At 36.1% G+C, this 27988-nt stretch overlaps 1 protein-coding gene across 1 annotated transcript; it reads left to right on the top strand.

Moving 5' to 3' along the window:
- Positions 1-34: 34 nt before the first annotated feature.
- LOC131855589 (protein stoned-B-like) lies at positions 35-27985 on the top strand. Its single transcript, XM_059206870.1, has 16 exons — positions 35-116; positions 1377-3659; positions 3732-5224; positions 5474-5642; positions 6709-6863; positions 7542-7713; positions 8170-8385; positions 8601-8745; positions 9459-9587; positions 10505-10610; positions 11328-11496; positions 12306-12420; positions 13308-13471; positions 21929-22083; positions 23533-23740; positions 25001-27985. Exons 2-16 carry the CDS (start codon positions 1408-1410, stop codon positions 25149-25151), a joined length of 5799 nt encoding a protein of 1932 aa, XP_059062853.1. The 5' UTR covers positions 35-116; positions 1377-1407; the 3' UTR covers positions 25152-27985.
- Positions 27986-27988: the final 3 nt, after the last annotated feature.

Genomic DNA, 27988 nt, shown 5'->3' with positions numbered 1-27988 from the left:
TGCGCCGTCTCTGCTTAGAGGCACACCAGTGCCTGCAGCAGGCGCCCTGAGCGACTGCCGCTCGAGTTCGCGAACAGACCACCGACCGCCGCGTCTTTGCAATTGTTGCGATGAAGGTAGAGAGACCCTTTGCCCGTCCTCTGTAGCGCGTTAGTGGTATGATTTAGCTGTAAGTAGCGGTGGCTGCAGTCGGCCCGGTACGTGTCCTTAGCTGTCCGCTATGTGTGTCTGTACCGCCGTCTCCGCCTCCATTCTCGCCCCCAGACATTTGTTCACACCCCTTGCCTTCGGCCTGCGCGGCCTCGCCCCACTCATCATCGAGTTTCCCTCTCATTGCACATCATCAGCCGCAGTTGACAGTCATTCGATGGTGTCGGACCGTATAGCATTGGGCGGTCGATCATATCACATACCTACATTGTACCTATAACTTCATTCACCTATCGATTGTTGTTCATACCTCAGCAATTTGTTGTCTGCAACGTAGCCTTTTAGTAGGTAGTTTTTTTTTTTAATATCAGTGCCTATTAAAAATCAAACGTATTTTAAGACGTTACATTTCAAGTGTGTATAATTGATTAAAAATCGTGATAATTTTACCAAACCAGTGCACTCTAAAGAAAACATCTATAAATTTATTTGTGCATAGATTTTTTTTTAATTTGAAATTATGTATGTACTAAATTAGATTACGTAAAAGTTCAGTATTTTTGTGATCACTGGAATCGGAAACATATTTTTTTAAGGAAATACCACCCACTCAGACTTACGAGGTAGATGTCAGTGAGTAAAAGAGCAAGTAAAATTGTACGATCAATAAATCAGATCATACGCGTTTCAGTATTAAAATGTTATATTCGTAATAATTCGTGAGAATAGTTTTACAAATACTGTTTTTACACAATTTATCTAAAATATCCTGACTAATTTCTTGAATTGTAAGAAGATGCAGGAGAAATACCTAAAAAATATTATAAATGTCTAACGAATTTATGAGCATCTTAAAGGGCTGTACATAAATGGTTTTTTTTAAACACTATACATAAACATCGATATATATTCCTTTAGTACATTCTTAAATGACAAAGAATCAAGCAATAATTCTGAATAATTACGACATGTAAAATAAAACAAATAGAATCAGATAGCAAAATAAAACAAGAAGGAGATTACATTTACATTTTGATTCTTTTGCCTGGTATGCTCAATATAAGATATTAAAAGACACAAGTCATTCGTTTTGATTTCTGTAAATTCAACTTAATATCTGCCAGATCACAATCCATTATTGATACTGTGTAGAGCTGTATTTTTATATTAAATATCATTCAATCAATTTTATTCAACTAAAAACAATTTTTTAATTTTGGTTTCAGCAATACAAGGAACAACTTGCAATCTCGTATAATGCTAAAGTTACCCAAAGGCCTTAAAAAGAAGAAAAAGGGAAAAAAGTCGAAACGCAAAGGCGAGGAGGAACTTTTCACAGAAGAGGAGTTAGAAAAATACAGAAGAGAACATCAACAGCAACAAACAGAGAGTGGCGAAGGATCAGTTAAGGAGAACGAAGAATGGTCTAAGTTTAAAGATCTAACAACTGGTGTCGATTCTGTTCTAAAAAGAACGCAAGGTGACTTAGATCGCATAAAGTCGACTTCCTTCTTTCAACGCGTAGCACCAAAGGCAAAAGAAGTTAAACCAGATCCCAAGAAATCGGAGAGACCAGTAGTTGAAGTCACAGCAGCTGATTTTCCACAGCTAGTACAAGCAGCTGCAGCTGCAGAGGTAGACAGTGGAGACAAAAGTGATTACGGAGTAACAGACGACGAATCTGAAGAAGAGGACCAAGACGATATATTTGATACTTCTTATGTAGAGGCAGTCGAACGTGGTGAAGTAAAATTAGCGTATGTTCCTGATTCACCCGAAGAATTTCAGGACGATGATATTTTCGATACATCTCACGTTGATGCTATAATTAAAGGACAAGAAGTAAAAAGCTCAAAAGGTAAAAAGGCACTAGATATCGGTATTGCAGTTGAAGTACTCACGGGTCGTATTGACAACGTAACAGTTACAACAAGGAGGTCAAAAAGAGTTATACCCGGAGATTTACTGTTAGAAAATACTGAAACAGATCACACAGTTCCTTCGACTGAAATTAATACTGAACCCGCGGAAAAGAGTATATTAGACACAGATGCAGACGTTCCTATTACATCTCCTATAGATCTCAGTGTTTCACTGCACACATCATTAATACTACAAAATAAATCAAGTACTCAAGGGAGTTCTACAGTTGAGACAACAGAGAACGAACAAGCCACACGTGTAGAGGAGGAAATAGATGAGTTTACATTACTAGCTGCAGAATCTTTAGAAAGTAATATCGAAGCGACTAAATTACAAGAAAAAGAAATAAATTTAGAGCCTGTTCTGCAAGAGTCATGGTCAGCCTTTGAAGCAGATAAGAATGATGCTGTGTTTGCAGAGTCTATAGTTGAAGACCAGATTGATGTTATAGACCCATATCTTGACGATCCATTTGATACAAGTTTTGCTGACGTTGTAGTATCATCTGCAATAATAAAAAAAGAAGCTGTTATTCTTGAAGACGACGACGACTTTGATCCTAGAGCTGAAGAAGTACAAGTGAGATTAAATAATAGACGGAAGTCATCTGTTCGTATCCATTTAACGAACCCTTTGGGATTAAGAGAATCTATAACTTCGGATGATATTATTGACAAAGAGCATTCTCGAGATTTACTTGGTGGTAGTACTACTGATTTAACACAATTAGGTGACTCGCCTTTAGATCCTGTTGATATTAATAATACTGAAATTGACCCCTTTGATACTACAATTGTAGATAACATTGTTGCACCCGGAAGGATTGAATTAAAACTATTAGAACAAGAATTAATTGAACCACAACCTTCCCAAATCTATCGTGTTCCCAGTGATCCAGATTTTGATCCACGGGCCGAAGAACCAAAGAAAGAAGAAAGACGTGCTTCTCGACCAGAAAATTTAGTAGTAAGCAAAAGTGTGGTATTTGACATCGACACAGTTGAGGCTTTTGATTTGGATAGTAAAGGGAAAATTGTGAAACCACTTACTCCATACTATACACGTGAAGTTTCCATTACAGAGGACATCAGTGAAGAAGCAGAGGCCAGTGATACGGTTACGGATAGTTTGACAAGGACTCGATCTGATGAAGATTTAGCCCCGAAAATTAATTACCAAACTAAAAGGCGACACTCTGAGTATCCACAGACTAGTCATATTAAAACTAATTTAAAATCTAGTGATCCATTTTACAGCGCTCATAACGAAATTGAGGCTAAAGTATTGACTCCATCGGACCCTCAACAGTCAAAGAACAATATTGAAACAGATCCATTTGATACCTCGTTTGCTGGCGATATAGCACCGAGTAAAACTGAACTGAAATTACTAGCCAAAGAATTTTCTTGTGAGACCGACGATAATAATCAAATTGGATCTGATTTATTAGAACCCACAGACGACATATTTCAAGTAAAAGCTCTCAGTCCTGAACCATTAGGTCCTACTGAACTTCCAGAAGAAGATTTTGATCCATTCGATACATCATTTGCAAGTGATTTGAATCCAGGAAAAACTGAGCTAAAGCTCCTTGAATCTGAATTTTTGAACTAATACATTTTATTATTTTTAATCATGGCGTATAATCCTTTCTTGAGTATGAATGAACCAGCAGCACCTATCAGTACTGATGCCATACTGAATCCATTTATGATGACAGATACAGAACCTACTACATATGCTAATGATAACCCATTTGCTGCAAGCAATCCATTTTCAGATTTCGGAAATAGCTATGAACCTCCTCCAGGTGATACAGTCCCAGCTGATATCTTCGGTATAACGGATCCAACTAGTATAGGTGCAAAAGAGAGTAATGAGTTCGCCGCTAATACGTTTGATATTTTTTCTGATCATTCGAGTGTTTCTGAACGAATGATTAAACCCACTGAACTCGAGTTGACATCAACAACTGTAGACCTTACATATCCGACTGAAGATGAGTCGTTTACTCAGCAACACCCGTTACCACCAGAAACTCAAAATTTAATACTAACTGTCACTGGACAGATGGAATTTACGAGTTCGCACTTACTTGACCGTATACCGCCAACGCGAACTCCTAGCCCAGTGTCAGTACGTGATATACACTCACCCAGTCCCACTCCAGAACCGGAAGCAGAACCCGAACCAGTAACCGAGAGTTTTGACATAAATCGAAATAAACCCGCTCGACCTCCACCAGCTAGACCTCCACCTGTGGCACGTCCACCTCCACCAAGGCCAGCTCCGCCACCTGTGCCACATACTCACCCATCTCAGCAAACGCAACCGAAGCCTGTACAATCGACAATTGACGATATTAACCTTTTTGACGCGCCGGCACCAGCGGTAGTTAAACCTACAAAAGAAGCTATACTGAGCTTATATTCAGTTCCTAAAAAAGAGGAGCAACCTATTGATTTTCTCAGCGACGATATTCTTGATAGCGCTCCTACCGAGTCAATAATGGAGATACAACCATCCGCATCTACTATGGATGCAAATGACCTTAACTCTGTAAAAGATTCTGTAATCCCGGTGGTTACTGAAGTGCAAACTTCAGAAACTATGATATCCACACCCGTAGAAGCAGTCGCTGCGCCAGATGGTGCTATGGATTGCTCAGAACATTCTCCAGATATTTCAACTACGACTGCAGTAAATTCTCCATTTGCTAATATTTTGGAGAATACTATACAACCATGTCAGCAAAGTGGAGCTGAAAAGAATCCATTTGAAATATCTGCGAATACGGATTCTAACATGTTTGAAGAAAGTCAAGCCGATATTTTTAATGTTCAGACGGATGATAGTGTTATGAATAACAGCGTTGTAGGAACTACTTATAGTAATACTTTTGATACAGCTCCTAATGAAGTTGTAGGGGTTGCGTCAACTGATATATTTGGTACAACGACAAAAGATTCCTTTGGGAACAATGACTTTGTAAATCCGAATACCTATATGGGAACTCAAGAGTTGCATGAAGACCCTGGGTGGGGTGATACGTCTGAAGCAATGGTCCAAGATGCGTTTCCAGAATCTCAGGATGCTTTCGATGCGTTTTCAGCTAAATTTGACTCTACTGCAGCTAATCACAAGAATACAGGTGAGTTTTTCTATATAATAATTAAGATAGATTGAAGATATTACAAAATATTATTTTTTTAATAGCCTAACTTAGTATTTATATTATATATTTTTTAAAATATTATTAGTTACAAACATTAGAATATATAAACATCAAAGATTAATCAGGATTGAAACAAAATCCTTATTTATTGACCTACAGAATTATTATGAGTAAAAGATACAATATTGGTGACAATCATATTGATATCGCCTTTGCTTCCAAAAGGTGCTTGGGGCGATGAAGGTGGTTCAGAAGCTATTGCAAGTGGTTTTGAAGCAGAAGCGTTTGATCCATTTTTGAGTATGGGTGCGCCGCCTCCACCCGCTGCTACTCCACGGCTTGATCATCAAGGATCGCGCGAGTCAACCGATGATACATTCTCTGTATTCATCAGGTAAGTTAAACCTGTGCATTTAAATGTTTTGAAGAGAATAACAATTTTGTTCCTTATTATAAAGTACCTTTGTACAATGTCATTTAGAAGATATTGTGTTTTTCAACGTTATTATATCTTTACATAGCATAAAAAGAAGTCACTTTCGCTGTCTGTTCGCTTATATCTTTTAAACTACGAAACGAATTTTAATGTAATTTTTAGCAATAGATAGAGTGATTCAAGAGTAAGGTTTCTATATATAATACATGTAGGAACAACACACACCACGACACAACAATAAAGTATATAATAAATGAATAACTCATGGCAAACGAATAAAGAAACTACCAAAAAATCTACACATTGAACAAAAGTTACAACATAAACTATAATATCACAGATAACATAATTATTGATAATATCTAGGTTTTCTAATTCTGTGAAAAATCGCCACCACGTCGCTGTGACATGGTGTCTGTGTAAGGGACCCATCTCAGATTTATGACGCGACCGTAGCCACAACACTGTATGAAAACGAAACGATAATGGTTTTCATTTTTTTGTGTTCACTGAAATGAAAAACAATGAAAAAAAAAAACCAATACTGTAATCGTACTGTAATATAATATTTCCTTTCTATAATACTTCAAATATAACATGTAGTATCATCAAGTCCCAAACTAAACTGAATATGTACCATAAATACTTGCAAACTGATAGTTATACTTAACTACATTTTGTTGTTAATATATACAAAATATACTTTTTTATATGCAATTGCTATGACAAACAAGCTTACTTATCTGATCAAAATTTCATACACACAATACAAAAGTTACTTACATAGAAAAATAATTCAGACATATGTTGTTTATATTGGATTTTATTGCGCTAGAAACAAATTCATGTACATAGGTACTAAATCAAAATAACTACTAGACCAATAAGTTCTCAGATTATGAGTTACACTTCATCTAAATGCAAGAACCAAACCATAACCATCCGAAATAAACCAGAATACTGAACTACTAGATCAACAAGTTCTAACATTGTGAGTTACACTAGTTCTAATTTGTTAATATAGACCTAAAGAAACTGACGCCAGTGGGGAAGAGGCTACCGTGCCAGTTTTGGCCCCACCCCCTCGTCCCCAGGCGTTACCCGAATCTCCACGTTACAATCCTTTCGACAAGAGTGGCTTTGAAGGACAGCATGTCACGGCAGAGGCACAAAATCAAGGTAAGGATTTTTTATATCATTGTGGACAAACGACCTTACGGCTCACCTGATGGTAAGTTATTACCACCGTGAGCACTTCAACACCAGGGCAATTGCAAGTGCATTGCCGACCTTTTAAGAAATAGTAAGCTCTTTTCTTGAAGGTTTCAATATCGTATAGGTTCGGAAAAACGATTGCTGAAATGTAACTTAAATGCGAACAACCTTTGGCCCACCTGATGGAAAGTTCCAAGCGTCGTTTGTACATTCCACAGGCATTAGGTCTAGAAGCTAACATTTATTAAGTGGTAACCGTTGCCAATATGTGGTGTGTATATACCAATATAATAATAATTAATCATAAACCTGGACAATTTACACAGCGGCATCTAGTCCCGAACTAAGCAAAAATTATATTATGGGTACTAGACACGTGATAGAAATACTTAAATACTTTTTTTATAAATGTAAATGCATACATAATATATATAGAAGACACCGATACAAACAATCATACTCATGAATATTTAGTACATTTTGAATTTAAGTTTGAAGACAGACTATGACTTTATACAAAGTGGAACTCGGTTAAAAATAAAATAAAAGAAATATTAATTGACTTGCCTCAAGTAGTCAAGTCTGTAAAATCGACTGCCCAATGCCTAATCTAAGTTTACTCACTAACTATTATAATTTAAGTACCAGGCGAGGATAGGCGTGGCTCTGGCAGCGGTGGAGAGACACCACCGACGCCTCTCTTTGACGAAGACGTGTCTATGCCACTCGAAGACTTCCCAAGGACCACTTACAAAGGGCCAGGCTGGGAAATGCATTTACGTCAGCCTAACAAAAAGAAGATAACTGGTCAGAGGTAATAAATATTTTTTATATAAGTTAACAGATCTTTGGGGGAGGCCTATGTCCAGCAGTGGACGTCTTCCGGGCTGCGATGATGATAATGATGATATAAGTTAACAAACAATTATAAAGTGTCACAGTCGTCCTAACTTAGTAGTATAGTAATATCAAATTACATTAATTTAAAATAAATGCCCTGATTAAAGAATAAACTATTTATTCCGAGATCTTGACTGTGGGCGATAAGACAATTCTCTGGTGATCACCAGAGAATTGTCTTATACCAGGGACTTGTTAATTATACAAACTTAGGAACACTACAAATTACGGTTTGGAAGAACCGACCAAAAAGAACAGTAGAATCAAATGATAATTTAGAATTTGGTACTCGAAATTTAAAGCTTTATAAATATAACATAGACTAAGTGCATAGACAACCCCATATTTACCTAGTACTTTTTAAAAATAGATTTTGGAAGAAAGTCTTCGTGCGTGTCACGTACCAAGGTGACAATCCGGTGGTCCAGCTGTTCAATACCGCCGGTGACAAGGAACCATTCCAGGAGTTGCCACTACAGGCGTGCTATTCCGTGTCGGAAGTTGGTGCGCAGCAGTTCGACCAGTTCGGGAAGATATTTACTGTTAAACTGCAATATGTATTCTACAAAGAAAGACCCGGTGTCAGGTAATTCTAAAAAATATAAATAAAAAGTTTTGCCTAAAAAATAAAAAAAATAATGTTAGGGGTGGACAACCCTTATCACTTAGGGGTATGAAAAATAGATAGTAGCCGATTCTCAGACCTACTGAATATGCATATAAAATTTTCATAAAAATCGGTTAAGCCGTTTCAGAGAAGTATGGTAACTAACATTGTGACACGAGAATTTACGTCTACAGGCCCGGGCAAGTGACAAAAGCTGAACGCATTACAAATAAACTGTCGCAATTCGCGGCGTATGCTATCCAGGGCGACTACCAGGGTGTTAAGGAATTCGGCAGCGATCTTCGGAAACTGGGCTTACCTGTTGAGCATGCACCACAGGTATTTGACTATATCTTTTACTTTTTATATACTTCTTCAAACTTAAATTGAACCCGGTATATATTCATGGACTATAACTAATTTGCAGTATGGTTAATTGTCGTAGTATGTGTAGTGAAGAACAAAATTCTTCAGTAGAAAGTAGATTAATTTTTGACCGAAGTAACTGAATATTCCAAATATCATTATTATATTCTAATTAATTTATATATTTCATTAGAAATTACTTTTCTGCAATGGGAGTGTTTGGACAAAATATGGGGCGTTTGGGAATTGAAAACGCTCTCCGAAGCTCTTGCTTTTTTATTGTCTAGAAAGGGATTACCCATTCCTTAACACAATCTTTGAGAGATAGACTATGTGTGAATTTTAGTTACTTATACGATATTTTATAAATCTACTAACTGTTAGCCGTGACTTCGTTTGCATTTTGGAGACAAAGTACAGCATATGTTCATCCTGGTGATACATACCTTAGTGTCAAGTTTCCTTAAAATTCGTTCAGCTGTTTTGATAAAACCTGAAAGGTAACAAACTGAAAAGTTAAACCTGAAAGTTAGACATATTTTTGCATTTACAATATAAATAAGTACTGTAGTATAAAAAAAATATATTGACGCGAAGTGTTCCTTAATTATAATTTTTCAAGACCTTGATCACAAAGTATATATTGTTTCTATATTTTTAAATTACTATGATTTATCTTCGTGCAGGTGTCTCAGCTATTCAAGCTGGGATCGCTCACCTATGAAGACGTCAAGCAGTTCTCATGCTGCATCGAGGAGTCTCTCTTCAAGCTGTCGGCACACCGGGACCGCGCCCTCACCTATAAAATGGAAGAGGTATACCACTGAAATCCATACCCCCCATAATCCATACACACATATATCAAATATAAATGGAAAATTAACTTTAATGTAACAGTTTTAACGTCGTTTTTTGAAATTCACTTCTTGTTCAGTGTGAAAGAAGGGTGAGAAGGCATTTTTTATAGCATAGGGCTTGCGGCTCATTCATGGTTAGTGGTTACCGCCGCCCATGAGCACTCGCAACACCAGGGGCATTGCAACTACTTTGCCGTCCTTTGAGAAGGGATGGGTAAGAGAAGGAATTAAGAAATGGAAAGGAGGATTAAGCTCTTTTTTTAAGGTTTCAATATTGTATCAAATTATTTTTCAATGTCTTGTTAATGGCAATAGACCGCAGGATAAGTTTAAAGTCAATTTTAATAATATTAGAAACGATATAAGAAATGGAAAAGAGGATTAAGCTCTTTTTTTAAAGTTTCAATATTGTATCAAATTATTTTTCAATGTCTTGTTAATGGCAATAGACCGCAGGATAAGTTTAAAGTCAATTTTAATAATATTAGAAACGATATAAGAAATGGAAAAGAGGATTAAGCTCTTTTTTTAAAGTTTCAATATTGTATCAAATTATTTTTCAATGTCTTGTTAATGGCAATAGACCGCAGGATAAGTTTAAAGTCAATTTTAATAATATTAGAAACGATAAAGTTTGTGAGTATGGATGTTTGTTCCTCTTTCACGCAAAAACTACTTAACGGATCTTGATGAAACTTTACAGTAATATATCTTATGCATCAGCATAACACATAGGCTATATTTTATATTGAAATTTAATGCGGCTAAAACCGCGGGCACAGCTAGTACATATTATATTGCAAAACACACAAGTTTGGGGAATTAGATGCCTCCTCATGGTAACAATCAATGAAATGTTTTCTGATGCTGTTCAGGTACAAATAACGGCGGTGGACGAGTTGTACGTAGAACAAGACGCTGAGGGGTCCGTACAGAAGCAGATAGCGCGCGTGCGATTGTTTTTCCTGGGTTTCCTCAGCGGTGAGTAGTAGAGTAGTAGTAGCGTTGTTTTCGCTATTAAAATAGGGGTTGGTGATAGAAGGGTGAAAATTTAGGGTTGTATGTATTTATTAATGCCACATAATAAAAACTATGGAAAAAAAATTATGTCTATTTATCTAAAAAAATTAAAAATGTTTTTTCAGTTGAGCCACCCTTGGTATCAGTTATCTAGTACCACAGATAATATAATATTACATACTAATACCCAGAACACAAGCTATAGCTAGCTTAACTTGGGACTAGATGGCACTGTGTGAATTGTCCTGAGTTTATTATTATTGTTAAAATTTAATTATGAATACAGATTTACTTGATATCAAAAAAGGCGGTACCACACGAGGTGGTCATCAGTAGCGATGCCAGGTGTCCCGATTTGCGCGGGACGTCCCGATTTGTACCTGATTGGGACGCTAAATGTTTGATTAAGACTAGATTAGACAAGACTGATTACTTGTTATGTCAGATTAAATACATATTTAATTCAGGTCATTAATATAATACTATACTTGCACTAGTAGTTTAAAACGGAATAAATTAAACCCAGACTTAAAAGCCCCTTATTTTTGTTTACTGTCTCGATCTGCAACCCTAAATCCCGATTTTTTTACTTCATGTACCGATTTATAACAAATCGAACGTGGCAGCACTAGTCATCAGCTTCTCATTCTAGCTATAAAATAATATTTTGGTACATAGGTATGCCGGACGTGGAACTGGGCGTGAACGATCTCCGCCGCCAGGGTAAGGAGGTGGTGGGCCGCCACGACATCATCCCCGTGGTCACTGAAGAGTGGATCCGAGTGGAAGACGCTCAGTTCCACGCCTGCGTCCAACCAGAGGAGTTTGACAACACGCAGATTATTAAGTAAGTGGCAGACATACGCAGATAAAGCAACCAGCTACGTCTTTAGACAGATGCCACTATTGTCTAAGTCTCAATATTTTAAACTAGCTGTACCCGCGACTACGTCCACGTGGAATTTAACAGTATTTTTCTAAAATAAAAGTAGCGTAAAGTTACTCCTTATTACATCAGCTACCTGCCAATAAATGTCCCGTCAAAATCGGTCCAGCCATTTCAGAGATTAGCCGGAAAATACAGACAGACAGACTAACAAAAAATATAAAAAATATTATTTTGGTGTATGTACCGTATTTATATTCATATGCATGTAGTAAAAACAATTATATCAATATTACAAACAGACACTCCAATTTTATTTATATGTATAGATAAAAAGCCAGAAGGAATATATGTTCATTCCATATATGAAACAGTAAACAATAATAAAAAAGATTATTAAACACAATTATTGTGAGCATTAAAGTGTGTAATTAAAAGGTCTCCTCTCAGCATATGCCGTGACGAGGTGCTAAGACGCTGATATTCTGTAAATACCTTCATACTGTATAAACATAAATATACATCTAATAATAATATAAATACATCTAGGCCCATGACAGTGAGTAAATATGATATAACTATATATACATAACCATTTATATCAATGAACATGGTAAAGAACATATATTGTATAACTATCATCATAATTTAGGACCTATTCTGTAGAACTAATAAGTTGTATAGGATACTAAATTATGATGACAATAATATGATATATCATAATTATTAGAATCATACAGACAATGTAAGAATAAATGTCTTATTTTCAGGTTCAAGCCCCCGGACGCATGCTATATAGAGCTTATGCGCTTTCGAGTGCGCCCGCCCAAGAACAGGGAGTTGCCTCTGCAGCTGAAAGCTGTTTGGTGCGTCACCGGTAACAAGGTAAAGCTAAGTCAAGTACTTGTTTTTATAGAAGTGAAATGGAAGAAGTCGAAGGCTCATATGATGGTAACTGGTAACCGTCGCCTATACACGAGCAGGTTAGAACAACATGTGGCGCTTGATATATTTTGATATATTGACAATAAATAAGAGGTATTTATTGTCGTTACGGAGGACTAAACAGTCATGCGACTAGGCAGTCATTAGATGGTGCGAAGGCACCATCTAATGCCACTACTATACCTCACACTACAAACAGAAAAACAGCTTTCTAACCAAATTGCTTGATGGCTGAAAAACGGGCTGATCCGGCTCGAAGGACCATTTTGGGGAGTATTACTGATTTCTCAGTTAATTATTATGGTGACTGAAATATAATTAGTTAATTGTGCATAAATATTCAATAGCAACTAAATTTTTTAACATAGAAAGTTGCGACAACTTTAGCGTATTCGGCATTTTCGTCTCATCTTCCTTCATGCATGGATGATGAGCACAAAGGACAGGAGAGTAGGTGGTCCATACTTTGGGATGGTGTTCTGCAGTATTAAGGTTACTTAAAGCAATACGCATGTTACACCCCTGGTATCTCAGGCGTACGTAGGCTACGGTAACCGTATACTATCAGATGGGCCGTATGCTTGTTTGCCACTATCGGGGTATAATCAAAAACCTCTCTTGAAGCGATAGAATAGAATAGAATAGCACTTTTGAATAGTCATAACAATTTGTTTTTTATCTACCACTCGTTCGGAAAGCTGTCTCATCACAAGAAGAACGAGCAAGAAACTTGTGTGTTGCTCCTATACCCTAGTTCACCAAGTTGTACCTACAGCGACTCACCTGGTCTATTGCATTGGATATAAGAGCTGATGTTATATATTTAGGTGGAGCTTCGCGCAGACGTGTTGGTACCGGGTTTTGCGTCTCGCAAATTGGGCCAAGTGCCTTGCGAGGACGTCGCCATCCGGTTCCCCATACCAGAGTGCTGGATCTACCTGTTCAGAGTCGAGAAGCACTTCCGATACGGTTCCGTCAAGTCTGCACACAGGTAATAATAAAAACATACCTACATAATTATAATATTCTAGGTCTTGTGCCTATATTGCCATGCTAGATAAAAAGTCTACAGCCGAAGGGCGCAAAAAAAACCAAAAAATATTATATATTAAATTTAATTGAAATATAAAAATTACAATTTAACTTATTAACTATTATAGATGCCAATTGGTCGATGTTAGAACCAAGAGTGATTCAACTCCGATAGCGTTCTTTGGTCGATTTCAACATTTCAGTTTTGCTGACTCGACGGCACGTTTCGGCGCATGGTACGATGCGCCGTATTGAGGCCGCTGCCTATACAGCGTTTTCAATGTTTCATGATTTCGTAACGCCTCCCCTCGAAGATAGGCAACTATTCGTAAGCTGTACTGAGAAAGTTGCCGGGATGCTGTTAGTGTCGATCTTCACATCTTTAGGTTGGATATTTCTCACCTTAGGTTGTTCATTTGTAAGGTTCACTGTATCCATTATATCAGTTGAATTTATTTGTCCGCAATAGCTACGGAATCGGCGATATAATTTAATAGTTACAATACTTGCACAGATGATTACTATAATAGTGTAGATAGGTATAGTTGTGTGGTAGACACTATCTACATTGACTTGTTCTAAAATTGCTGGCTGCTGCAATGATATTCTAGCATTTGTCTCGTGAAGATGTTCTAGATTGATAGAATTTAATCTTATTATAGGTTGAGGTTTAGATGTGGCACGCTCGTCATATGGTACTTCCGTCAGTGTAATCTGCACGGCATGTCCTTTAATTCTATCTTGAATGTTAGAGATGGTAAAATCTGGAGTTGACAGCATACAATTTATAGGAATTGATACTAGATAGCTTCCTTTAAGAATTTTGTAGTACTCGTGCCCGCAGGATACATGTACTCTAGTTGCTTTAGGTAGTGTCATGGTGTAGTGCTGGTCATCGAGCTTCTCGAGGGCTGCTCTGGTAAGATTTACTGAAGTCAGGTCACAGGAAGGACTGATTTGTTATTTTAGGATAAGCTGTTGCATGCAGTCTTGGTTATCACGAATCTGGTACTGGTACTGGAGCTGTTCTTCACAAAGATAGTATGTGCTTAACTTCGGACATTCTGTCGCAATGTACATAGAACCTGTTCTCTGAATTGCTATGAAGGGTTGGGTAGGTATAAGTATTTGATTATGTTGGTTTGGTATGATTGATAGTTTATACAGGATATAGGTATTAGGAGAGACAATCGGCACCTTAATAACTATAACTATTTTATTTCCTACATAATATGAACCCGATTTTATAATGTAAAAATATTCCCTTAATTCTATATCTATAACCTTTTCCTTAGAATAAAGTTGTCTAAGTTTAATTAGCATATTATTTAATGAATTAATATTAATTATAGAGTGAGATATACTCTTAGTCTGAATAAAAGCTAACGTATTTTCTAAATTAAGTAAAATTTCTGACAAATTATCTGTATTATCTGTGAGCATCAATAGATATTGAGCTAGATGTGCATACTTTATTAAGTCAGTATCTCTGTCTGCGTCTGATTTTAGTATTAGGTTAATAGTTTTACTTATTTCATCCTGATTTTTTACTATGTTATTTAATATTACAGAGTGATCGGTTATCCATTCTTTACCTAAACTAATGTGTTCATTCAACTCTGTTTCTAACTTATTTTCGTTATTTTGAAGAGCTTTTATAGCACCGTCATACTTCACAGCGTCAGAATAATCAAGATTACCTGAAATACTTTTAATTATTGAACCGAGACCATCTATGAGTCCTCTTTTATTACGTGACTGTAAGAAAGTTTGCAACTCGCTGTTCGCGTACTCTTATGAGCTTATTATTAAGATGTAAGAGATGGGGTTCATAGAGAGATAACGTTTTATTTTTAAGTTGAGGATTAAAATTATCTATCTGACTTATAACTGATTCTATTTTTGTGAACATGTCATCTAGGTCTATGTAGTATAAAAATGAGTGATAATGGGAAATGACTTTAGTGGGTCCAAGGTTGAAGGGAAGAATTCCTGGTCCATTGTCAAGGGTGTCAAGTGTTACGTCTTCCGCTCTGGTCAGTTGTAATGTGATCGTCAGGAATGTTCTGTAACAACGGGTTACTATTAGGTCTTCGCTTAAGGCGTGCTTTAGCAATGGGACCTCTTTTCTTTTTAGTATATATGTGTGTTGGCAGATCAGCCAGTACCACATCTTGGGTGAAACGTGGAGCTAATTTTTGTCTGCTAGCCATAGGGTACGAATGAAAACCTGCTCATCTGGACTATATTCATTTTCAATTTCTCGATCTTTATTCCTAGCCTCTGTAATCTCCGTACGATTGTGTAAAGATGTTTCATTAATGATGTTATAAACCATACTCATTCGTAACTTATGATTTATTACGTACTGTTGGAAAAGATGTTCATTTATGTTCGTATCTATAGGGTCACGTGGGTCAAAGTGACCTGTAATAACTTCTATAGGCCTACATTTCGTAAAGCTATGGATAGAACTATTGTATCCTAGTACCGCGTACGGCATTAAATTGACAGCTGGTTCATTGCTATGTTCTAATTTAAGAATTCGTAGATGTTCCAGAATAGTCGAATGGAATCGTTCAACTATTCCATTGCTATTAGGATTATGTGCTAAAGTCTTATGATGTTGTATTTTATGTAATCTAGTAAATTCTAAGAATATTTGGTTTGTGAATTCAGGACCTTGATCAGATATTAACGTTATGGGAACACCGTGATGAGTAAAATATTTAAGTAGCGCTTGTATTACGCTTACAGCTGTACCATCCCGAAGGTGATACGCCTGTGCGTATTTAGAGAATGCGTCAACCAAAGTTAAATATTTCTCATTTTCAGCTGTATATAAGTCAATGTGTACTGTTTCAAATGGCTTAGTAGGAGGTGGTACAATAGAATATTTTTGTTTTATTGGATTACGGTCATACTTTGCCATTCCACAGATATTACATTCACTTATGTATTTAGAGATATGATCTCTCATCTTAGGCCAAAAATATTTATTTGATAATGCAAGATAACATTCACCTGCACCTCGGTGGTTAGTCTTACCCTCGTGGTACTTCTGAATGATATCCTGTTGACGTAAATACTCTTTAACATTTTCAACTTCTAATTTGGTTAAAATGAGATTCATAGCTGAGCTTTTAAACTTTTCTTGTATTATTGGAATGATCTTGTACATAGCTAAGGGTGGATAAATTATTATACCAGTTCTAACTCTGGGGTTGACATATTCTTTAATCGCATTTATGATGTCCTGTTCTAGATTATTTTCAGATAATTGAATATTAGTTCGAACGTGTGATTCGAAAGGTTTATTAACAACTGGACGTCTTTTTACATCGCCTACAATCGTGAAACATATTTGTCTACTAAATTTATTAATAGGTTCATCCGTAATAGGTATCTCTAAAATAGGATTTTCGTCACTAGTATGAGCTGTAAGGGTTGTAGAGTCGGCTCTTGATGGAGGTTTTTCAGAGGGTTGCACGGCAATGGAGCTTAAATCTTCGTTATGTATTTCAACTCGAGATAAAGCGTCTGCATTTTGATTGCATTTGCCTTGCTTATAGATAACAGTAAAATTGTATTCACTTAACTTTAATCGCCATCTAGTTAATCTAGAATTAGGTTCTTTTAAACTCATAACCCATTGAAGAGGTTTATGATCTGTAACTATAGTGAATTTTCTCCCAAACAGATAAGGGCGAAAATACTTAGTAGCCCACACAATTGCTAGCAATTCCTTTTCAATGGTGCTATAGTTTATTTCGCTTGTATTTAATGTTCTCGAAGCATAAGCTATGGGTTTATCGGCACCAATGGGTCCTTGTGATAAAATCGCGCCTATTGCCAAATTTGAAGCGTCAGTTGTTAAAACAAATTCTTTAGTGAAATTTGGGTATTGTAAAATTGGGTCATTGGTTAATAAAGTTTTGCACTTTTCGAAACAATTAATATATTCTGGGTTATTGATGGAAATTTTTGAACCTTTTTTTAAGCATTGTGTCATTGGTTTCGTTATGCGAGCAAAATCGGGAATGAATTTGCGATAATAGCCTAGTAATCCTAAAAATCGTTTTATTTCTGTGGCTGTTTTAGGCAAAGGAAATTTTTGAATAGCAACAATCTTATCTGGATTAGGTTTTATACCGTCTTTACTAATAATATGTCCTAGATATGAGGTTTCTAATTTTAAAAATTCTGATTTGTCCATCTGAATTTTGAAATTTGATTCTCTCAAACGTTTGAATACTTTTGCTAAGTTAACCATATGCTCTTGTAGCGAGACGCTGAATACAATTATATCATCTAAATATACGAGGCATATTTCATTTTGGAGGCCTCTTAGAACGTTATCCATTACGCGCTGGAACGTGGAAGGAGAATTTTTAAGTCCCATGGGCATACGCATGAATTCAAAATGTCCATGTTCAACGTTAAAGGCGGTTTTCTGTATATCATCTGGATTCATTTCGACCTGGTAGAACCCGCTAGCCAGATCAAGAGTTGTGAAATAATGACAATTACCCAACTTATCCAAAACATCAGTTATATTCGGGATAGGGTACTTATCATCAATGGTCTTTTCATTTACTTTTCTAAAATCTACAACGATACGCCATTTAGTTTTTCCTGATGCATCTGCTTTTTTGGGAACCACCCAAATGGGAGAGCTCCATGCTGATTGTGAGGGCCGTATAATACCTTGCTCTAACATTTTAGATATTTGTTCTCGAACTTCTTGCCTATGAATGAAGGGATAACGATAGGTTTTAGTGTAAACTGGTACCTCATCTGTTGTGCGGATGTGGTGCTTGATTTTATTTGTGAAAGTTAATGGTTCACCTTCTATATAGAAAACGTCGGAATATTGACTACAAAGAGATTCTAAGTTAGCTTTTTCTTCTGGATTTAAATGATCGGTACGCAAACGTGATAAAACTTCGTTTACGCGATTGGACTGCTGTTCGGTGCGAATGCACTGAATATTGAATAGCTCTGCACTAACTGGTTTGTCCATAGAAAAAACTATGTCATGTCTAGTCGGGTTAGTAACTTCTACTATGCCGCGGTTATTTTTAACTGTAGTTACACAACTTTTAATTTGACAGTGTGAGATAGTCTGATCATTTATTAATGCATCACCATCATGAAAATTAACTGGGATACGAACTAATTTAGATGTATTTGCGGGGATTATATCCTCATATAAATTTAAATTACGAGAATCGTACATTAACAGAGGTATTTTCGAATTCCGTGTAACTAAAACCTTATCCTTTAGATTAATGCTAGATTCTAATTTTTCTAATAAGTCATAACCAATAAGGCCGTCAAAATAATCATGAAATTTATAGATAAATAGAGTAATATCTTCATTCTCTTTAAATTCTTGAAAGCACGGTAAAGTTAAGGAATAATAATTTTTCGTGGTTGCATGAATGTTTGTTACCTCAAAAGGATCATAATTACATGGTATATGCTGAAAGAACTTTTCTACTGCCTTGGGGCTTATGAAAGACTGATTGGCACCGGTATCAATGAGTAATTTAAGGGGCGGATTTAATATCTGAATATACGGTAATTGTCGCTGTGTCTGTAAGTTTATCTCTATTTTAGTTTTCCTGATTTCTGAATATTCATTTTCATTTTCAGTAACTTCGTAATTTTCGTTTTCAGTAAATTCGTCACGAGTTTCCTCTACATACGGGGATGGATAAGTCTGTTCGTCGTTTTCTGTATAATAGTCGGGATAGTAATAGTCACTGTCAACGTTATTATATGTGTCGTAATAGTATTGGGGTTCGTAGCATTCAGTTAAGTTTAATTCGCGACCTTTAAGGTAATTAGTAGGTGGTGGATTTCCATGTTTCCTCCAATCATGTCCAGTCAACATCGGTTTTGTTGGGTAGTGACTGACACCGCTCATAGGGCGTGGCGTATTGTTCGAATTATATGGTCGTTGGGGTAGTGCAAATACATTACTACGTGGATTATAATTAGGAGGGACTGCGCTAAATATCTGTTGAGTTCTAGTTGGACCTCTAAATTGCGATTGTTGATTGTAGTTGGGTTTCCACATCACGGGAGGACGTGATGGTTGAACCATATGCATGGGTTGCGAACGTGATGGTCCGGGCATATTAAATGTAAATGGTTTAGATGGACCTTGCTGTGGTGGTATATTATTAAATTTATTATTATAATTATGCATAAATAGAGGATTAGTCCTCTTTTCAGGCATACTTTCATTGCGATTTTGCAAGTAGAGTGTGTTCATCTCTTCATGAACAAATTCTAAAGCTTTTTCGATAGTTTCAGGCCTCATGCACCTTATACGCGATCCCAAGGGATCCTTAAGTCCGCGTAGATATGCTTGTAATGTAAGTTTTTTATAGAGTTCGCGCTTAGAATGTATAGTGGTGGCAATAGTTTCATGTAATGTTACATATGTTATGATGGTACTATACAAATTTAAACATTTTTCGTAAAATTCCTGAGGAGTGCTTGAGCCCTGAGTTAATAAAGCGAGGTCGTTATAGAGAGAGGTCTCGTCTCTCTGATCTGCAAAATTATTTATAAGTGCGTTACGGATACCCTGCCAGTTCTCCGGTATGCCGTTAGAGTTTATTAAACGTGCGGCGGGCCCCGTAACTTTATTCAGGATGCCGTTCAGTAGTGCAGCATTTAATAAGCCATTATCAGGTGATGAATTGACATACTCGTTCACTAAATGGTCACACAAGCCAATGAAACGTGTTAAAATGTTCGGGTTACCATCGAATTCAGGCACCATTCGAAGGGCCTTCCATATGTTGTCTAAATCTGCCATAATTAAATTAAATTTATCTCCTATAATAAAATTACTGCTTGATGAAAAAGATTTTTCACTGCTAGTGTCACTATCGCTAAAATTTAAATTCCTATTTAAATCTATATCTTTATTTCTACGGGTCCTCGATTGCCTCGATTGGAAAATCTTGGAAAATTAAATTACACAGGATCTAAAAAAAAATCACACAGGAATATAGATAGGAAAGCAACTCTAGATCGATTCTAGTGGTACTTACATGAGCATTCTTTAGTTGTCTCTGCAGTATCGATGTCTGGATACCCCCTCGTCTGTAGCTTCTTAGGTTCAGAATCGCCGCCGCCAGATGCTTGATTCACTGACTCTACTTTACAGCGATCCTACCGACTGCGCCAGATAAAAAGTCTACAGCCGAAGGGCGCAAAAAAAACCAAAAAATATTATATATTAAATTTAATTGAAATATAAAAATTACAATTTAACTTATTAACTATTATAGATGCCAATTGGTCGATGTTAGAACCAAGAGTGATTCAACTCCGATAGCGTTCTTTGGTCGATTTCAACATTTCAGTTTTGCTGACTCGACGGCACGTTTCGGCGCATGGTACGATGCGCCGTATTGAGGCCGCTGCCTATACAGCGTTTTCAATGTTTCATGATTTCGTAACGTGCTCTTTCAAGCAGTTATAAAATAATTGTAACAACTTAATCAAACTCTGTATGCGTGTTATTTATATTTTTGCATGATACTGCAATAAATAATTAAATAATATTCACTATTTTCTTTTAACTTCTTTCTGTTTTATTCTAAATAGCTGTTACCTATTACTTCGGTCGCGTGGAATTTAACTTTTTTATACAAATCAATGATATTTATAAAATAAATGAAGCCTAAGTTACTCTTTATGACATTCTATCTGCGAGTGAAAGTTTCGTCAAAATCAGTCAAGCAATTGCAGAGATTAGCAAGAACAGCCAGACAGAGAATTTTTTTATTAACAATTTTTTTATGTAATAAATACTGTATATATTTTCATATCTATTTAGTGAAAATCATTTGATTTGAAATTAAAAACAGACACTTTAGTTTTATTTGTTTGTGTGAGCATTAAAAATGAAATTTTTAATGAAATTCTTGAAATGGAGATTGAATTAGAGCAGGTTGATGGTTAGGTAAATCAACGTTGATTCAAAACTGCTGTAATTAAAAGCTCTTTGTATCTATCTATACATAAGACGCTGATGGCATCCTGTAATGCAGTTTCTTAATCTAGATATTGACTCTATTCTATTTTTGAATTAAAAACTGTATGTGTATTTTTGTATTTTTATAAAAATACAGACTTAGCTTTAAATTCTAAAATACAATAAATTCATAAATACAAGTTGATAATACGAATTGATTTGAAAATAATAAGAGTAGAGTTTCTTGTCAGTGCTTCTTAGCTCGAAAGCACTCCCAACTGACAGTAGATTTGGCATACATATCATAAGAGTTTGTAAGAGACCTAAATGAATAAAGATATTTTGATTCTTCTATTGTATTAATTGATTAGCCGTGGTAAGTCTGGATCTTGATCATTTGTTATTTATTTTCAGGCGCACCGGGAAGATAAAAGGCATTGAACGTTTCCTGGGAGCGGTGGATACCCTGCAGGAGTCTCTCATAGAGGTCACCTCCGGGCAGGCCAAGTACGAGCATCAGCATCGCGCTATAGTCTGGAGGATGCCGAGGTTACCCAAGGAGGGCCAAGGTACATAACCTATTCGAAAATTTGTGATTCAATTAAAAAAACTGACCAAAAAATAAAAAAAAATGGATCTGGGATGGATTGCCATTATCACGAAGCTTTGTAAATAAAAAAATACATGTAACATAAAAATGAAATTTGGGATGTATGTATGTATCTCCTATATAATAAGGCGCTTAGGTGTATTAAAATAGTTTACATCCTATTTTCAGGCCTACTGAATATACAGACAAAATTACATAATAATCGGTCAAAACGTTTCGGAGGAGGTTTGGTACAAACACTGTTACACGAGAATTTTATATGCTATGTAGACATAAAACGAGGGTTAAGACATTTTATTTGGAATCATAAATTTCGGCATTTGGAAGCTTGGTTAGCGTTTAGATTAGATTTGGAAGCATTCGCTTGTTGGCCACTTCAATTTCTTTAAAAAGTAATAATGTCGACTTTAACTGAAGTTAGACAAATAAAATGTATAAGGGAAAATACATTATCTGTATATTTTATTGTGTTTATTTAGTCTGGTATTGACCTACTGTAGAATTAAATGTGTTATTTTTCAAATATGAATCACTCTGATTCATCAAGTAGAGACGGGGATACGTAAATAAATATAGTTTATTTAATAATTACGTAATTATATAACTATGTTATTATGTTGACTCATTTGTTATGATCCTGGGGGTTGCTACTGGATTTTTAATGGATAATTACGTAATTACATAACTATGTAATGCTGACTCATTTGTCATAGTCCTGACTGCTACTGGTTGGGTTTATTTAATGCATGAGAATGGAATGGTGCGTCTGTTTGTGTGTGGGATTCTTACCCACTAATAAATCGCATGGAGTTCCTACGAGCGTCATTACCGAAGTAGCGACCTGCGTTATTATAACTTCCACGGCTCCAGCGGCTTCCTTCAGGACAGGCCCTATCTCGTTGTTATGGCGACCTATTTCTCTCTATTTCATTGTGGAAGCGTGAAGGTACGCGAACAGGTTTCCGAAGCCAAATTAATGGGGCGCACCCTATCTGCACCTGGCCAGGAGCGTGCAGGATAGGACCAACGAACGAATCCATTTGCCGACAAAGACTCTGGAACCAAAAGCCCCTGGGGGACTGGTTCATTGGCGTCTTGAATGGTAGGAACTCTAATTATGATACGAACAAACGAGCGACAAGAACTAAACAATATTTACACTTAACCTTAAGAATGTAATGCCGAACAACAATTTTTTATAATAGCAACACGCAAGTTTCTCTCGTCTGTCCTTACTGTGGAGAGTGGATACGAACGGTCCACTCTCCGAATGTGTGGTAGAATAAAAAATATGACTATTCAAATGTGTTTATATCATGATTTCTAGTAACATATTTGGGGATTGTTTTTTTTAATTGGAATAACTGTGAAGGCATATTTACAACCATTTAATCGGTCGTTATGACAGGAGCGTACACAACACACAACCTCGTGTGTCGGATGGCGCTGACATCGTACGACCAGATCCCGGCGGAACTGGCACGATACGCGCTGGTAGAGTTTACGATGCCGGCGACGCAGGTCAGCCACATGACCGTCCGGTCCGTGTCACTGCAGCAGCACGACGGTGACCCGCCCGAGAAGTACGTGCGGTATCTCGCACGGCACGAATACATGTACGTATTATTCTGTCAACACTTGACACCCTTCCATTAATTTTATGACTCCACATTAAATATATTTAAGTACGTGCGGTATCTCGCACGACACGAATACATGTACGTATTATTCTGTCAACACTTGACACCCTTCCATTAATTTTACGACTCCACATTAAATATATTTAAGTACGTGCGGTATCTCGCACGACACGAATACATGTACGTATTATTCTGTCAACACTTGACACCCTTCCATTAATTTTACGACTCCACATTAAATATATTTAAGTACGTGCGGTATCTCGCACGACACGAATACATGTACGTATTATTCTGTCAACACTTGACACCCTTCCATTAATTTTACGACTCCACATTAAATATATTTAAGTACGTGCGGTATCTCGCACGACACGAATACATGTACGTATTATTCTGTCAACACTTGAGACCCTTCCATTAGTTCACGACTCCACATTAAGTATATTTAAGTTTTGTACAGTCCGTCAGTCAGTGTATATTTTACTTGGATGTTATTATTCTTTGTTAGCTGGGTCAAAAACACTTGTATATTGAAGTTAGTTTCGAAAAAGGTAACCTTTAAACTGATTATTTTTTGAGAAGTTTTTTGTAGGCAATATATTCTCAAGGCAAAGAGATCTTTCGAAATTTCAGATCTCGCTTTACTTAGCTAGTTTTTATTAACAGTCACTATATACAAATATATAAAATAGTTAGTTTAAAAAAACTCATTTCTTTGAAGTGATTAAATTTCGAGAAAATTCTGAAATAGAGTTTTTTCTTCGCAGAAATTTTTAGAAATTTTGTATTTCTCTTAAGTAAGAGGTTTTTATGAATATTCACACGGAACCAGAAAAAAAACTAATTTCTTTAAAGTGATTAAATTACGAGAAAATTCTACAAGAGAATTTTTGCATGTCAAAGGGATCTGTAGAAATTTTAGATTTCTCTGAAGTTAGGTACGAGTTATTTTATCACACGGAACCAAGGCATACCTATGTGAATATTAAATAAATTGCAACTATCATTCAATGGGGATCATAGTTTCTTTTTATTATATTGTAATGCCAATAATATTTACTAAATACATATAAAATATTATTATCATTAAAAAATCGTGTATCACACATTTTTGGTCCTTAGAGCCGGATCTGAACCATAGATGTGAAAATAAAACTACTCTGAGTAATATTATGTATAACCTGTAGGCTATAGATGCTATGTAGATGCTTCACGAGATGGTCGTTTCTACAGAGTGGGCATCGAGAGGACGTCGGGGCAGGCGGCTCCTGCGTACGCGGTGGCTGCTTCCGCAGACTCACGGCCCTGCGCCCCCGCCGCCCCCGCGCCCGCACCAGCCCCCGCACCCCCGCAGCCACCCTCGTCAGACTCCGACTCGGATTAAATCAGCCCCCGCTTACATTGTATATACATCATCAAATCATCGTGTTCCATATTTATTGTAATCATAAGATGCATCGGACGATATCCCACCGACCGTTGTGGTAACGTATTTTGTTAAAGGCCTTTTAACCGCCAGTTAGGTTAGGACCCTTAAGAACTACGTTACGATTGAGTATATGTATGTCTAAGGAGTAAGTTAGTTGACATTCAATACTGTTTTTGAAAGTCTATTGGGAATATATACTTTTGCAATAATTTATTAGTTAGTTTGTGCGCACAAAATATTTAGCTTCCAGAATTCCTATCCGGGTATATTACACTATCATTCATAAATGGCTAAATTGTACTAAATACACTATACTCTAAGCGCTGGATTATGCCGCAAATGTCAACATATATTGATATTTTACTATAAAGGAACTCTATTTAGTAACATGATATTTGTAATTAAAGATAAGACATGATGTTAATATTGAGTATAATTAAATATACGATGGTGTAACATACCCTTACTCATGTGTGAAACCTACAGTGGAAAGTTGTCTAACTACTTCAAGAGGTACCGGCACAATAGCGTATGAATGGAATAGGACAATAACCCCTCATCAAATTAATTTAATATAGGTACTGTACTATTAGATATGGTGTTTACATCGCAACCAGCGGCATTTGGTGTGCCTCATTATTTATCTCATTAACTACAATTCATTATCTCCCTCTTAAATACAGCGCTTTCATTTATTACATACAAAAATAACATATCGACGGAAGAAAGCGAAATTCCCGTAAATTGAAAAACCAACTTTATATTACAACCAAAAAGCTATTTCAAAAATTCATAACTCATATATTTATTGAGATAAAATGTTGAAAATTGTTTAAATAGATACCAAATTTCAACATTGAATCTCGATACTCAACTCAATCAAAAAGAATTTTTGTAAAGTTGAGTTTTTCAAGTTACGACAAATCCACTTTCATTCAGCGATATTACTATGAATTTATAGATTTGATTAAATTCTCTATTTTATGTAAAATGTTTAATATATATACAGTCTGCATAGGTCAGTAGAAAGTGTGAGTATTGCTTTAAGAAGTGGCAGTATTCAGTGTAAATGCGACGCATTGAGTCATAACAAAGTTGTGGAAGCGGCAATCCAAGCCAGCAATGAATTCTGGAGACGGTAAATTGTCCAGGCACTGAGCTGTAAGAGAGTTGAATTGTGCAACCGTTGAGTTCTAAGGACGATGAACCCTACAATTGCGTAGTTGTAAAGATAGCGCAAGCACTGAGCTATGGGAGCGACAAACATTAAAACTGCTGAGTTGTAAGGATAGCGTAAGCACTGAGTTATTAGAGCGATAAATATTACAACTGATTGTAAGGATAGCGTAAGCACTGAGTTATGGGAGCGATAAACATTAAAACTGCTGAGTTGTGAGAACAGTGTAAGCACTGAGTTATAGAAGCGAGGAACATTACAAGCCGCTGAGTTGTAAGAACTGCTCAAGCGCTGAGTTATGGGAGTGATGAGCCGTACGACCGCTGATTTGTATGAGTAACGTAAGCATTGAGTTGTGGGAGCTATGCATGGTAGATGCGCTGAATTGTGAAAGTGGTGATCGAAGCCAGTGCTGAGCTATAGAAGTGGCGTACCGTCCAAGCTCTGAGCTGTGGGAGCGGTGAGTTATGAAAGATTCTGAATGACAAACGTTGCGGTAACTAAGACTATAATTCTTTAATTTCAATACATATTATGCGATTGTGATATCATCACCAGTAGTTTATCACGTGTATAATAAATATTAGTGGTTTAATTAATAAATCAAAATGCATATAATATATATTAAAATATATGTAATTATAATGATTTATGTTATTAAATGTTTCATAAAATATTTGGTATCATAAATTATGTAATAAATATCATAGGTTAAATCTACGGTCGTGGTGACGAGTTGTAATAGAAATAGAGATCATGTCTAGTGATGCTTGTAGACGCGACATATACTGTTGTACTTAATACTGATGTTAAACTGATATTAACCAGCGAATTATATAAACTTATAAAGTGATCAGAAATATAAAAAAAAAAACTAGTAATGTAGTTGCAATATTAATTATAGAGATGTGTATTGTAAAAACTCAAGAATAATACCCGTTGCTTGTAACTTTGATAGTGTATCGCTCGTTGATATTTTTGAATCCAATAATAAATGTCGAATACATTATTGTTGTCAAATGAAAATGTAAAATTTAGATCATATCGTCCCTGATGTTAAGGATAGAGCAGTGCGTAGAGGTAATAATGTATAAGTGTACCCAGGGTTTGTCGGTAAGGGTACTAACCAACCTAAAACTCAGTGGAAGCATGTGTTAACAACTTTCTCTACAGTGGATGGTAAAACAAAAATAATATCTGTATCTTTCATACAAACTGCGAATATTTACATAAATATAGTGTATGAAAGCTTCAGAAATTATTTATGCTTATATATAATATATTCGGACTATGTTTTGTGAGTTTTTGGCGTACTACTGAGTTTAGAGTTGGTATAGCCATTGTGACTATTCTATATTATATACATATAAATGGATATACATATATCTTATAATATATAATTATACAAACTAAGACCACACAATGAATCTAATGACATATTTAGATACCTACTTACTACAATAAATAATTATAATGCAAGAATAAATTATATTTATTGATCAACATGTAATCATATTAAGGACTTACGAAATGTTTAGCTCTGTTTGAGATGTGTTGCATGTACCTAGTACTACGCAGTGGACCTCATGTTTTGTTGTTAATAAAATTATTATGC

The sequence above is a fragment of the Achroia grisella genome, unplaced genomic scaffold (genome assembly GCF_030625045.1).
Source record: "Achroia grisella isolate CSIRO2021 unplaced genomic scaffold, CSIRO_AGI_Agris_v1 utg146, whole genome shotgun sequence".
NCBI classification, from domain to species: Eukaryota; Metazoa; Arthropoda; class Insecta; order Lepidoptera; family Pyralidae; genus Achroia; species Achroia grisella.
The sequence above is the reverse complement of the archived record's forward strand: the minus strand, read 5'-3'. Positions and strand labels throughout refer to the sequence as shown.

What these genes read in the sequence shown, in the direction of transcription:
- LOC131855589 (XM_059206870.1), top strand. Translation starts at nt 1,408, where the DNA reads ATGCTAAAGTTACCCAAAGGCCTTAAAAAGAAGAAAAAGGGAAAAAAG. An exon ending in TCACCTATAAAATGGAAGAG is followed by an intron (nt 9,588 to 10,504) that starts GTATACCACTGA and finishes GATGCTGTTCAG; the next exon opens with GTACAAATAACGGCGGTGGA. An exon ending in CTCGCACGGCACGAATACAT is followed by an intron (nt 23,741 to 25,000) that starts GTACGTATTATT and finishes TCGTTTCTACAG; the next exon opens with AGTGGGCATCGAGAGGACGT.